Source organism: Anastrepha obliqua, chromosome 4 (genome assembly GCF_027943255.1).
Source record: "Anastrepha obliqua isolate idAnaObli1 chromosome 4, idAnaObli1_1.0, whole genome shotgun sequence".
NCBI classification, from domain to species: Eukaryota; Metazoa; Arthropoda; class Insecta; order Diptera; family Tephritidae; genus Anastrepha; species Anastrepha obliqua.
This window is the reverse complement of record NC_072895.1, coordinates 109424166-109438709: the sequence shown is the minus strand read 5'-3', so window position 1 is coordinate 109438709 and position 14544 is coordinate 109424166. Positions and strand designations below refer to the sequence as shown.

General features: G+C 36.4%; 1 protein-coding gene across 1 annotated transcript in view; it reads left to right on the top strand.

Annotated features, from left to right (window-relative positions):
• Positions 1–14318, top strand: part of LOC129244339 (calbindin-32-like) — a 166162-nt gene extending 151844 nt beyond the window's left edge. Inside the window, exon 9 of the mRNA XM_054881959.1 lies at positions 13720–14318. Within this exon, the coding sequence (XP_054737934.1) occupies positions 13720–14318 (599 nt within the window). The remainder of the gene's footprint in view (positions 1–13719) is intronic.
• Positions 14319–14544: the final 226 nt, after the last annotated feature.

Here is a 14544-nt window from a genome sequence, read left to right as displayed (position 1 = left end):
ATTTCAAATTTAATTTAAGAAGCATTCATCAACAAACAGTTCTAGAAAGTTCTTCAAGTATAAACGTTACATTAATAGACTTCTCATTAAACATAAAACGCCTCAGTGCTATGAAGCGTTTAAAAATTATTGACAGTTTGCTTTGAAAATTTTTAAAAAGTAGAGTAGAGTTTTCAGCAGATTGTTTTTTTATATTTCTTTAACTATTCTTAAATAATTCTGATTTTTAAGTCACTTCAAATTTTCACAATATTATACCAAAATGTTATATGCTAGTCAGCATCTATTCCATTTATTTTAATTTAAATTCTTGATTTTGATTTTATTTTTATTTTATTTATTTATTTTATTATTATTTTATTTAAATTCTCCATTTATTTAAACTCTTCTACTACTATTTGGACGCATTGAATTTTAAATTTTCTTTTGCCAATATTTAAACCATTCATCTTTTGAATAAAATATATTTCACATAAATGTCACATTCAATAATTTCGCTCATTCATTGGTAACTTAAAAATGCAATACCCTTCCCTAAGGGCTGTCATTTTTGTAAAATATATCACAGAATACCTTGGCACGTGAGCAAAAACTTCATTTGTCATTTCATTCGTGAGTAAGCAAACATTACTCATACGCAGTGTTGACCTATACTGATTTCGCATATGTTTGGCCTTGCTAGTATACTCGCATACAACGAGTAGAGTATGTATGTAGGGTCAGTGAGGGTAAATAAATATGAACAAGGTATTAAATATGTAACAGTAAAGCAAATCGTGTGTTTTTTTCTTTTGATATTACACACAACAACGCGTGGAAAATGTGGTTATTTGATTAGTAACTAATTGAATGAGTGAAAAGTGATTGAGTGATTGAATAATTGAACTCCAATGACTAATGACAAAAAGTAATCCATTAGCTTGGCTAAGAACGAACAAATAATTGAAATTTCAGCCACAGTGCAAGCCAGAGAAACGTTGCGGAATGCGAAAGTTTAATACTGTATATTTTTTACATTAAAAAGTTAATGCTGTTTGTACTAAAGTTTGTGATTGTGTAGACGATTTGTGTTTGTTGTTACTCTCGATAGCATCACCCAAGTAACCACGGTGGCATGATTGATTTGTTAGCCATTGAATGAATAATTTCCGATATACTTGACACTATGGACGTTCAGCATCGCAAATCAAAAGCCGCTTATTGCGGAAACTCAGTCCATCATTATATAATAACCATATTATTACTTTTGTAAAATAAATAAAAATATTGCAAATAAAGCTTATCAAAAATATAAACTTTTACATGCCTTTGATTAACGCCAACCCTCTTCAAAGTGTGAACTGATTTTGCACTTATAAAGTGTGGTTAAGTTTCAAGGGCCGGTGTTAATTTTAAACAAAATACAATTTTTTTAAGAAATTGTTATCATATCTCTTCATTATGATAATATTAGTATAATTCAATTCCGTATAAAATAAAATATTTGCCAAATGATTGCCATGGCCTCGGCGGCACAACTCTATCCGATGGTCAAATTTTCGATGACGCTGAGGCATAATTGAGGTTCTATGCCGTTAATGTGCCGAATTATCTTATCCTTTAGCTCTTGAATTGTTGCTGGCTTATCGACATACACCATTTTTTTTCAAATAACCACAAAGAAAGAGGTCCAACGGTGTCAAATCACATGATCTTGGTGCCCAATTGACATCGCCGCGACGTGAGATTATTCGGCCATCAAATTTTTCGCGCAAAAGAGCCATTGTTTCGTTAGCAGTGTGACAAGTGGCACCATCCTGTTGAAACCACATATCGTCCACATCCATATCTTCCGATTCGGGCCATAAAAAGTTCGTTATCATCTCACGATAGCGAACACTATTCACAGTAACTGCCTGACCGGACTCATTTTGGAAAAAATACGGCCCAATGATGCCGGCGGCCCATAAACCGCACCAAACAGTCACTCTTTGTGGGTGCATTGGTTTTTCGGCAATCACTCTTGGATTATCATTCGCCCAAATGCGGTAATTCTGCTTATTGACGAGGTAAAAATGTGCCTTATCACTGAAGATGAAGTGTGCGATATGCATTTTGATTTGAACGCCCGTTTTCATAATAAGCCTGAATAACTTTAACGCGTTGCACGATTGTGTATCTTTCCATGGTTCAAATTGAATTAATCTGAAATTGAAAAATGTTAAATGAAATGCAGAAAAAAGACTTGACGTTTAGGTGTGGTTCACATTTAACATCGGCCCTTGAAATTTAACCACACTTTATTTAGAGCTGTTACCATTAAGGGGTCAGAGATAGTCAGAGGCCCGAAAAAATGATGATTTTCAATAATTTTTTTTTTTTGCTAGTCACTTGCTTTATTTTACAAAAATAAAAACATAACATTAATAAATCATGTTCGGACTTAACTTTAGCAAAATCTCAAAAAAAAAATGTATGTTTGTCAAAGTTGTTGCTACCCCTAACCCCTTAATAAATAACTAAATAATTATATAAATAAACTAGCCAATAAATAAATAATATGTATGCCTATTAATAGCTTGAAAAAACCTTGTTATTTGGTTACTTTACTTTAGCATACAAACGAAAAAAGAGCAAATATTATAATATACAAAAATTCCAGCAAATTTTCTCACTTCCCATTCCATTTTCCCTTCCTTTACAACCGTCATTAGCCGCGCAACTACTCGTTCGCTTTTCGCTGCGGCCAACTCTTTTATGCTCACCGTCTAGTCATCATTCATAGAATGCCGAGACTCGTCGCCACGACGCCAATTTTACAATGTATCATTGTCGCCGGACCGCCTTCCGAAAATGAGACTCATCGAGATAGTTGAAAGAAAAGGAAGGAAGCGCCCATCACTGTTTGCTATGTCAGATTTATACGTTCCGCTCTTCGCAGCATTCTCCGCTGCACGCTGTGCCTGTCATAAACTCATTCCATTCGCCCTCACAAACATTTGCTCACTGCTACCTTCCATACACTTCCCACTCGCTTATTTATTTATTTTCATAATTATGTTATTGTTGTGTTGTTATTGTTGGCATTTTTGTTGTGCATAAAGCGCTGTAATAAAAAGGCACCAAACAATATTGCCAACAATAGCAGCAACAATTTCACACAATTATCGCGCTGTTCTTTGGTGACCGAATGAGTCCCCATGGCGCGACTTTGTTGCTCTACTCTGTTAATATGCGACGTTCTGGCGCGCAATTGTTATTGTTGTGTTTGTTTCTCGTTTATTTTAGCAGCAAGCGTGCGCTTGAAAATTATATGTTAGTTATAACTTGTTGCTTTTGTTATGCCTTTGGTTCAACAAGTAAATTAATAATGTCAACAACGAAATAAAATACGAGTAGCGGAATTAAGCAAAGAGAAAGAAGGCAAAAGTATATATAATATAATATAATTACTAGAAGAAAATAAAACGAAATATTAGCTAAAGCGTACTTTTGGGCGCCTCTACTTTGAACTGTATAAAAGTGTGCCCTTGATATAAAAAATCTATGGTTACTTGCGTTTCCGAGTGGCTCTTTGGTTTGTTTGTGCAGCTTGACCTTATTGCCCCAGCGGCTACTATTAGAAACTAACAACAACAACTCCGATATTGTTAATAGGAAAGCTATTGCTGTAGGCTTCGATACATGCTAAAGTGTTTATTGTTTTTGCTATCGCCAATAACAATATTATTTCCCATAACGACCGCTGGCCCACAGGCACTACAAGTATTTTTGTTAGTTGTGTATTTATTTATTATTTTCATCTAGTGTTTATTAGCCAATATTGATGCCTTAGGCCAAATTACCCTTGTGTGAGTTGGTATTGAATGTAGCGTATATTTGTATTTTTATTTTGCCTTACGCTTATCCATTTATGTGTTATGCGCTTATATGGAAATGTGCATATGTACGCTTTTATAGCCAACCTCATACAGGAAATGCTTAAGCGTTTTATATATGCGAAATGTTTTGCAATTTTTAGCATAAATGAATCAAATATTCATTTACGATACAAAATGCATACAAAACAAACTCTAGTTGAAAACTTTAAAGTTTTGAAGAAATTAAGAACTTTTTTTTTAATTTTACAAGCAATTTGAAGCCCTGCGTAACATGGCAGGGGTAGTGGTTAAGGTTAGGAGTAGTCAGAGGCTTGAAAAAATTATGATTTTAAAATTTTTTTTTTAACTAGTCAATTGCTTTATTTTACAAAAATAAAAACATAGCATTAATACATCATGTTTCGACTTGACTTTAGCAAAATTTAAAAAAAAAAATTTTATTGTAAAAATTATCGCTATTTGTGTGGATCCCGTTTCTCAAGAAGTCCCTTGCGGTGATCATCACAAGTCCCTGGAGATTCATCTAAAATCAATCGGACAAGGGAAATCGGTTTTATTAATAGAGAATCTTCTGCCTGATCGAAGCTTTTTTCAAAATTAGCTATATTGCGGCCGCTGGAAATATTTTTCAATTTTTCCACAAAAAAACCGACAATTAATTGTTGAAAAAATCGAAATTTCGGAAAAACAAATAATCCTTTGATCAGGCACGAGTTTTTTATGTTTTTCAAACGCAGTATAAATTTTATTAAAATCTACCATGCGGTTTTAATGTTACAGTGATAACCAATTCAAAAAACAAAGTTTTGAGAAAAACGCATTTAAATTTTGCTATCGAGCCCAGGAGCGCCCGAGCGCCCTCTCTTAATTGTTGAATAACGCGAAAAGTATTTGTCGGATTCACTTCAGATTTTCACACAATATTTTTAAGAAATTATACTTTAAGAAAATACAAAAACAAAGAAAAAAGTGCGATTTTGTTCAATATTCTGACTACCCCTATCCCCTTAATGCAACTATGACATCGAAGCTTTAACCTATCTCAACTTCCATTATGCTGCAATTACAAGAATTACTACCCCCTTAGCAATGAAATAAGAGGCATATGAGAATCTTAGTAATTTAACCCAACATTGTTTAAAATTTCATATAGCCTCCCATTTTTTATTAATATTAAAGTATAGTTTTATGATTATCTAGGAAAGTTTGGAAAATCCAATCGAACATTTACGCCGAAGCTTGTTAAGAAGCATTAAATCGACCTGCGGCAAGGAAAAAAAATCACGAAAACACTTTTGCTATGCTTTACTACCTACTCACTATGAGGCAGTGAAGTCATAGGCGATTAGGTTAAGTTAGGTAGCCTGGCTGGCCAAGGAGCCATAATTGCTTTAATAGTCATCGGCGGGCTGAGCACGGAAGTTTTTATAAATATATTGGGTATGGGAATAAGTTTCCGCCCTCGTAAAAGAGGTGTCGCTGCTGATACCATTTTCGTGTTCAACCTAGTAATATACTGGCAATTTGAAGGTGGATATCTGAGGTTTCGATCGCAGTAGTTTACATTTGTTTGTCAAAATTCGTCTCGAAAAAACAGCGTTTGCGGGAAGTAATGTTCATTATTACCTTTTAAAGAAAGGTGTAGCTGAAACGTGTAGTAAATTGATCAATATTTATGACAATCCCGATCCATCAAATACAACTTGTAAATAGTGGTTTCGACGCTTCCAAAGTGGTAATTTCGACGTGAGAGATAAAGAGGGGACACCAAAAAAATTCGAAGATACTCATGCCGAACTCTTGATGATACAGGTATATCGAAAGAGTTGGATGTTGACAGATCAACAGATCAACTGTCTGTTGACGTTTACACGCGATGGGAATGGTCCCGCAAGCAGGTAAAGCAGGGTGCCACATCAATTGAAGGGGAGGGATATCGAGAGACGTTTGGTGACGTGTGAGATGCTTCTTGAACGACAGAAAATAATAGATTTTCTGGATCACATCGTCCCTCGCGATGAAAAATGGATCTATTATGATATTCCTAAACGTCGAAAATGTTGGAGCCTGCCAGGTGAATAAGGTCATTTGACGGCGAAAAAAAATATTAATGCTTCAAAGGTTATGTTGTGCTTCTGGTGGGATCAGAAAGGTGTCATCTATTATGAATTCCTTAAGCCATCTGAAACCATCACTGGCGATCGTTATCGATTGCAGCTAAATTTAAATCAAGCTCTCAAAGAAAAGCGGCCACAATGGGACGGTAGACCTGACAAACTGATTTTGCTGCATGATAACACCAGGCCACACGTTGTTAAATCGGTCCAGAAATATTTAGAGGGACTAAATTAGGAAATCTTGCACCACCCGGTGTATTCCCCAGACATTGCACCTTTTATGTCTCGATTACCATTTGTTCTGATCAATGCAGTCAGCCCTTATTGGAGAAGGGTTCACTTCTTACGAGAGCATCGCATCGAATGGGGCAAGTCAAAAGAACTCGAATTTTTAGTCAAAGAAATCCGTATGCTGCCTGAAAGATGGAGTAAAGGTGTAGCTTCCAATGGTATATACTACACATAATATCATGTATTATTTAATTATTTAAATAATTCGTAACTTGCGCTAAGAAAGGACGGAAACTTATTCCCATATCCAATATTGAGCGAATATATTCTGAGCATTCAGCCTTAGTTGACAAATTTTGTCTCATTGGTATTCTATTAGTATTATATAAGGAGGCTGTTCTCTAGGGTTAAGGTATCTTTGCCAACTACGCTTAAGGAAGTATTAAGTGGATATCACGTTGTTGATGCTTTACATTTAATTTTCTATCTATTTATCTAGCTAACTATCTTTGGTAGACAACTGGCTACAACCTATTATTACAGTTGCGAAAATTAAGCCTACACACTTACAAAGTTAGAAATTTGCTCTTTCCTTGCACAAAAGTTTTGGCTGCAGGCCAATGTAATTTATATGCATTATTGCCCTTACACTATTTCTTATTTGAAAACAAACTTTTGTACAATAATAGCGAAATAATATACATACAGATGTTTTCGTGTGTATGTGAATGCCATTCAATAAGCTATAAATATTAAATATTGCCTGTAAACAAGAATAAAGACCCCAAAGTAAAGAGCTGTCAACAGCAAACTCTGCTTTTGTTATTGGCGTTAAGTAATTATGGGAAAGTTATTAATCTTTATAAAAATGAATGGCTGGAAAAACAAAAACAGCGTATAAAGAATCGAGTGTGAAAACAATAAGCTTGCAATGAAGCTATTTAATAGAAAGGGAAAGGGTATTTTCTTCCATGATAAGCCACATTAAAAGCGACAAAAGGTTTTTGAATAGGATGGCCTAAATATTTGTGTAGTAAATTTCTGAGAAAAGGGGCTTTGTTTTAATAGAAAATACTTAACTCAATAATCGTAATAATAATACTGTGACCCTTTGGTCTTCTCTGTTTTAATAAATATTAGTAATAGTGATAGTAAAGGGTGATTTTTTAAGAGCTATAGGAAAGTTTTTCGAAAAAAACACACGTAAAATTCAGAAAAATGCATGAAATTTTTATTTCAATCGATAGTACAGTCCGTATAATTTAATGTTTGAAGATTATTTCATGCAAATGTTGACCGCGACTGCGCTTCAAATGCTCCATCCGCTTAGTCTTCTTTCCAATGTTTCGGCCGGTATCTCACATTTAAATGCTTTAATGTTGTCTTTCAATGCGTTAATTGAAGCAGGCTTGTCTGAATAGACAGGAGCTTTAACATAGCCGAACAAAAAATAATCTAAAGGTGTTATATCGCACGATCTGGGTGGCCAATTGGCAGGTCCCGAACGTGAAATAAAATGCTCACCGAACTCACCTCTCAACAAGTCCATTGTTACGCGTGCTGTGTGGCATGTGGCACCGTCTTGCTGAAACCACCTGTCATGCAAGTCAAGCTCTTGTATTTTGGGCAAAAAAAAGTTGGATATCATTTCACGATGGCGCTCACCATTCACAGTTACGTTACGATTCGCAGCATCTTTGAAGAAGTACGGTACAATGATACCTCCAGCCCATAAACCGCACCAAACTGTAACCTTTTCTGGATACATTGGTAGCTCTTGCAATTCTTCTGGCTGATCTTCAATCCAAAATCGACAATTCTGCTAATTTACGTACCCATTGATCCAAAAATGAGCTTCGTCGCTGAACACAGTTTTTCGATAAAAAAGTGGATCTTAAAATTTCTTAACAGAACACGCATTTTTATAATAAAATTCAATGATTTGCAAGCGTGGTTCGTTGTTCGTTTGTAAGACGATTCATGGTTAAATTATAGACCAAACTGAAGATGTTTGACAGTGAAACAAAACACGAAACGTGCGTCCGCTGTTTAAACCAACTCTTTAAAAAGATAATAGCTAAAAAATCATCCGTTAGATTAGGTTAGGTTATGGTGGTAGTCGGTCCGTGCGACTAACTCACTTAGACTCTACAGGCCCGTTGTAATACCACTGTGTGACACGGAAACCTTATTTATTCATTTTCATGAAACCATTTTGTGGCTCTTATGAAGCACAGGATTGGTCTAGTCACGACGCCAGACAGTTCTGTAATAGAATTCCAGTATTTACCTAGACAACCTGCTCTGATTTTAGCTAAAGCTGGGCAAAATACTCGTAGTGATAGTAAAAATACAAATATTTAAACCAGGATGGCGCATTGTTTTTGTTTTATATTCTTGTTCACCTCACTTGTTAGCATAGGACCTCGACAAGACTCTTCCATTCTGGGCTGCTGTTTTTACGCCGTCTCTTGTGATATCGGCATCTGCTAGTTCGCGCAACATCGACCTTTGCCAAGTGATCTTTGGCCGATCGCGACCGCTGCTCCCTTGATAGTTTAAATCCAGTGCCATTCCCGTGATGCTATCTGGGGATTTTCGAAGCGTGTGCACTATTCATCACCATTTTCTGTGTTTGATTTGCCATAGGATGGGCTCCCCATTCGTTGATCTGCACTGTGTATCGTTGCTGATGGTGTTCGACCAGAATATGCTGCATATGATGCGGAGGCATTTTTCGACGAAAGGTTGCAGCCTCTGTGTGATAGTGTTAGAGACCAGTCATGTTTCACTTTTGTGCAACAACACAGACATCTTACATGAGCTGAAAATTCGCAGAAATGGAGATTTGCGAACTCGCCTATACTGTATGCATTCGCCCAAACGCCTCCCTTGCTTTGTTTAGCCTGCAGTTGGCATCTTCATCTACTCCACCGGCTGATGGCGTATATACCCTTGAAAATTGTTTAGCATAAACTTTTGCTCCAAATCATGTTGCCACTCAACGTGAGAAAGAGTTTTGTAGTGCTCTCACAGAGAAATACTTCTTTTTGTGAAGCTTTTCTTTTGGCAGAAATACACTCTGGAGATTGATCATTCCTGTCTAAAGGCTATTAGCAATTAGAAGCAAGGAAAAGGAATACACTCAGTGGTGACTTATACTTACTAAAATTAAAAATTTAATTATGCAATTTAAAAAATATTTGCATAATTATCTATGGTATAAATATATTATTTCAATAACTTTGCAATCATTTGGAACGAATTTACTAATATTTAACCTGAAAACTAAATGAAACCTGCCATATATACATATGAATGAAATATAATAATATCAAAGCTTATTACTGGCGCTTCTTTTTCAAATTTTCAACCGCCAAAAAACAAGGAGTTAGAAAAACATCCAACCTTAATTTAAATTCAAATTAAATTTCATTTATCAAATATCCGCGCCATATCGTGCTGTCAGCTTCAGCTAAAGTCTCACTGAGGAGTCAACGTGAATTGTACAACTAACACCAATAAATTGATAACAGATGTCACTGCAACTACAACAATAGAACCGATAGAAGCATTTCAGCTAAAAATAGCGAGTAACAATTCATCTTCATTTCAGTGCATTTTTTTCAAAATTGTCAGCCACCAGAGCTTGCCTGTTAAGCGGCGTCAGCGAAAGGTGAGCTGCAATTAATTATGCACACCGAAGTTCCATTGAAAATGAATTTGTGCACACCTGAAAAAACGTTATAACTATTTTTACATTTTCGCATTTTTTTTCTTCTACTTTTGCATTACTCTCTGATCAGAGCGTTTTTTCGAAGTGTGAAATCTGAATTTGATAGCGCACAGGTGATGCGCAAATTGCGAGTGTATAGGTGAGATGGTGTGAAAAATATTTGGTTTTGCACATGCGAATGTATGCAGTTTTGGAAGGTGGCACACTGGAGTATAATAAACTCAGTAAAAGTCACAACGATCAAGGAAAAATTTAGAGGAGAGAACACAATTTTTTAAATACAAGGTGTGTTCAAAAAGTATCGCGAATTTTGTGTTTTTTTCAAAAATTATTCATTATTCACTAATGACTATTTTGCCCCTTCAAATTATTAACCATGAGATATTATGCACTTGTACTAACGTTTTTTGTAATCTTCGAAGCACTTCAAAAAATCATTTTTCCTCCAACGATGTGTGAGCAGAGGCGTTATCATGATCCAAGAGCCAATTTTTGTTTTTCCACAAATCCGGGCGTTTCTGGCGGATGGCTTCGCGCGAATTGCGCATAACTTGCAGGCAATATTCCTTATTGGCTGTTTTAACCTGTGGCAAGAACTCATGATGCTCAAAGCCCCTGCAATGGAAGAAAACAGTAAGCAATTGGACCGAACTTGGCGCGCTTTTTTCGTTCTTGCTTCATGCGGCAACTACCATTGAGATGATTGAGCTTTGGTTTCCACGTCATAACCATAAACCCACGATTCGTCACCAGTTATGACCCTCTGGAGCAAATTTGGGTAGTCGCGGACAGAGTCCAAAATCTCATTAGCAATGTTCATGCCATGCTGCTTTTGTTCGGAATTGAGCAGTTTTGGTAAGAATTTTGCGGCGACCCGTCTCATGCCCAAACACTTGAAAAAAAGCGAATGGCACGGGCACGAGCCAATCGATATATCTAGGTGCTCAGCAATTTCTCTAACGGTGATTCGACGATTGGCCAATATCATTTTCTTCACTTCATCAATTTTTTTGTATATTGTTGAAGTGCTCGGGCGTCCGGCACGCTTTTCGTCATTCACATCTTCTCAGCCTTCTGAGAACATTTTGTACCACCGATAAACGTTGCTTTGGCCCAAAGTAGCTTCTCCGTATGACACAGTCAACATTCGAAATGCATCCGCGCACTTAATTTCGTTTTTCACATAAAATTTGATACAGGTTCTTTGATCCATCTTTTTGAGTAGGTAAAAATCGAAAACGAGCCAAAACACGGGCAAGCAAAGCAGCTGTCAACAATTAGCTGAACATTCAAAATGGCCGAACTCGTCGGCATGAGTGGGAGACACGAGTACCAACATATCGCCACAAAAAAATAGAAATCCGAACATACGTAACCTGCGAAAATTCAAAATTTGCGCTACTTTTTGAACACCCCTCGTATATGGAGGTCAAGTTAAGTTAAGGCTGAAAAGGTGTTAAAAATTTTACTTTTCCATTATAATGAAAAGCAGAGGGAGGAGTAGTGTTTGAAATATGTGAAAAGCACTTTTTTATATTAACGTGAAAGTACTTTTTCTAAAAGGAAAATAATTTTTCTCAAGTCATAAAAAATGGTCAAAAATCAACGGGAGCTTTAAGACACTTCTTTGACAAGAATTTTATGGACTCTAAAACTGATTACTAAAATTTAATAGATCGTAAAACTGTGTACCAAGATTTTATTACAAATTCTTACAAAATATTTTGAAATTTTGCTGAAAATTTGTTGAATTTTTATAAATTTTGTACAAGCTGGAAACTTAGCAAAACATGACAATTGCTACAAAATGAGTTCTTTTTTATAGAAAAAAAATTTAATTAAAGAGTACGCAAATAAACTGAAAAAAATTGCATCACATATGGGTATAATTTTGCAGCAGAGTAGGTAGGTAGTTAGGTATAGTGGTTGTCGGTGGACACATCTAGGCCTGCTGTAGGCCCATTGTGATACCACCAGGGCTGTCCCCTCTTCTCGCTCTACATTGTGCTCATTGAACCAACCTGTGGCTTTAATAAATCTAACAAGACTTGTTATTTTTATATTGGCTACTTCTGCCAAGTTATTCAGGGAACTTTTTCTTAAAATGTTGAACCTTCTTCTATCGAGAGCCATGCACCCGCATAGAAAGTGTTCTATGGTCTCTTCTTCTTCAATGTCATTACAGCTTTTGTAGCTTCGTTATAGGGTGCTCCCAGTCTACTGGCATGCCTACCAATCAGACAATGTCCGGTTAGGACACCGAGAAGATTTCTCATATTTTTTCTGTTTAGTTTCAACAGTCGGTTTGTGCGGCCTGTATTCCACTCCGGCCACGTCATTCTACTAGTTGCACAGGTCAGGGACTGAGACCATAGCCTGTTGGCAGCACTGATAGTGTGTTTATCTATAAGCATTTTACAAGTTGCTAATTGTATAGGCATACCTTTGCCTGGTTGGATCGGTAATGTGGTACCCAATCTCGCTAGTTCATCTGTTTTGCAGTTGCCTTCTATGTCTCTATGACCCGGCATCCAGAGCAGGTTTATTACAAAGTACTATGATAGTTCTGTCAAAACGCCGATACATTCTTTTACTGTCTTCGAGTTAATATGAGGCGATTTTAAAGCTTTCGGGACCGATTGGCTATCTGAATATATGTTTATAACTCTTGTGGTGAGGACACTATTCAGCAGAGTACATTATTCAAAAAAATGGGCCCGCTAAGTGGCACCAATTGAGATATTTATTCTAGAAATCAGTTTTAGTACGATTTTGGTCTAGTAGGCTAAAATTAGTTATAATCCGTTCTCATATGAACAGTGATTTGAAACAGGAAGATTTAAGGATACATCCGCAGGAAAGTGTCAAGTTCAGTTCACAAACAAGCGTAATCAATCTGCTTATAAAATGAGATTCGAGCAGATTTTTATTAAAATCTGTATAAACTTGGGCACACGTAACTGCAGCATAGAATATATATATTTTTTTTAAATTTGTATACCCCTTCCAGAGCATAGGAGCATAGAGAGAAATGAAATTGCCGATGAGCTTGCAGTTCCCCAGCCTAAATCCCTTTTCTCTCTTCCGCTACAGCAACAACACTGAATACCTGTAGATGGTTTTCCCCTAGTTTTTTTATGGAGTTTTCCTCTTTTGCACAACATTTGAAAATTGAATTTATATGGTTTTTGTTAGGTAACGTCTTTTCCCGAAAACAAGACATCCCCCGTAAATAATCCCTACATAAAATTATGTGAAAAAAAGAATTCAATAAAAAATGCTGTTGATTTATTAAGTATAAGTAATATGTTTAGTTTTCCTAATACTCGTATTTCAGAGAAATGTTTGAAACAAAATATTCCGAGAAATTAATTGTATACCTCTGGAATTCGTTTCAAATTAATTCTTGGAATTTATCTGAAAAATACATACAACAGAAGGCAGCAGTCTACATTGAGCGACAGTGCAGGTATACGGCCTTCATTCATTTCAGTCTTGTGAGCCTGATTACTTCCTCATACCCCAGTTTAAATGAGTACAAAACCAAAGAGGTACTCCGTAGAGTACAAAAAGGGAATCATGTAAGGCTCCAGAGATGTAAATCTTGTAGCATTATGTAAAGAGAAGATCTCCGTATAGTTCGTAAATGGCGTGCAGACTACGATTATCTGTGTCGACTGGTGGACCAATGAAATGTGAAAAAAACGCAGAGTTGGATCAGGTGGGCAGCCGTTATTTTCTGAGTTGGAAAATTCCATTTGGGAATTGATTGCAGGCAGGAGAGTAATGGCTTTGGTCGTGCGCTGGGCTGATATTCAAAATTTTGCCCTTGAAACAGCAATTGAATTTGATATGTCCACAGAAGAATTTAAAGTATCGGCACACTTTCTTAAACAATATGAACTGTCTCTAAAGAGATCAACAACATTATTTAAGCTGGAAGACAATGAAGTCGTTAAGCGTGCACTTGCATTTACGATTTTTGTTGAAGGCATCGATTTTTCGAAGTACCAACTCTCCAACATGATGGCTATGAATGAAACCGCGATATTCCTATGCCAAGGAGCTCAAACGACAGTTCACCACAAGGCTTCTTCAACTTACGCTTCTTCTACCGTTTACGATAGTGCACGTATTACCTGTATTTTGGCGATTCGTCTAGATGGCAAGAAAGTATCGCCATTTTTAATCACTATAGGTAAAAAATACCAGATTCAACGTGTTTCAGGAATTTATGTCATTGAAAGTGAAATAGCCTGGTGCACCCAAGCAGTTATAAGTGAGTGGGTTGATTTTATGCTGCCACCACTGTTGAGGGGTCAGAATAGGGGTATACTAGTTTGGGATTTAGCCAGTACCTACTCATCGCGCTAAAGACATGAACTCCTTGCTGAGAGGAAGATTGATCAAATAATGATTCGGGCAGGAATGACTGGTTACCTGCAGACATTTGACATTGCAATAAACAAGCCATTCAAGGATCAATTGCCGATAGAAATCAATGAATATATTGAAAGCAGAATGGTGAGAAATCAACGAAGTAATTTTGTAAAACCAGGCTTACAAGAAGTTGTGAATTGGGTAGAAAATTCATGACACA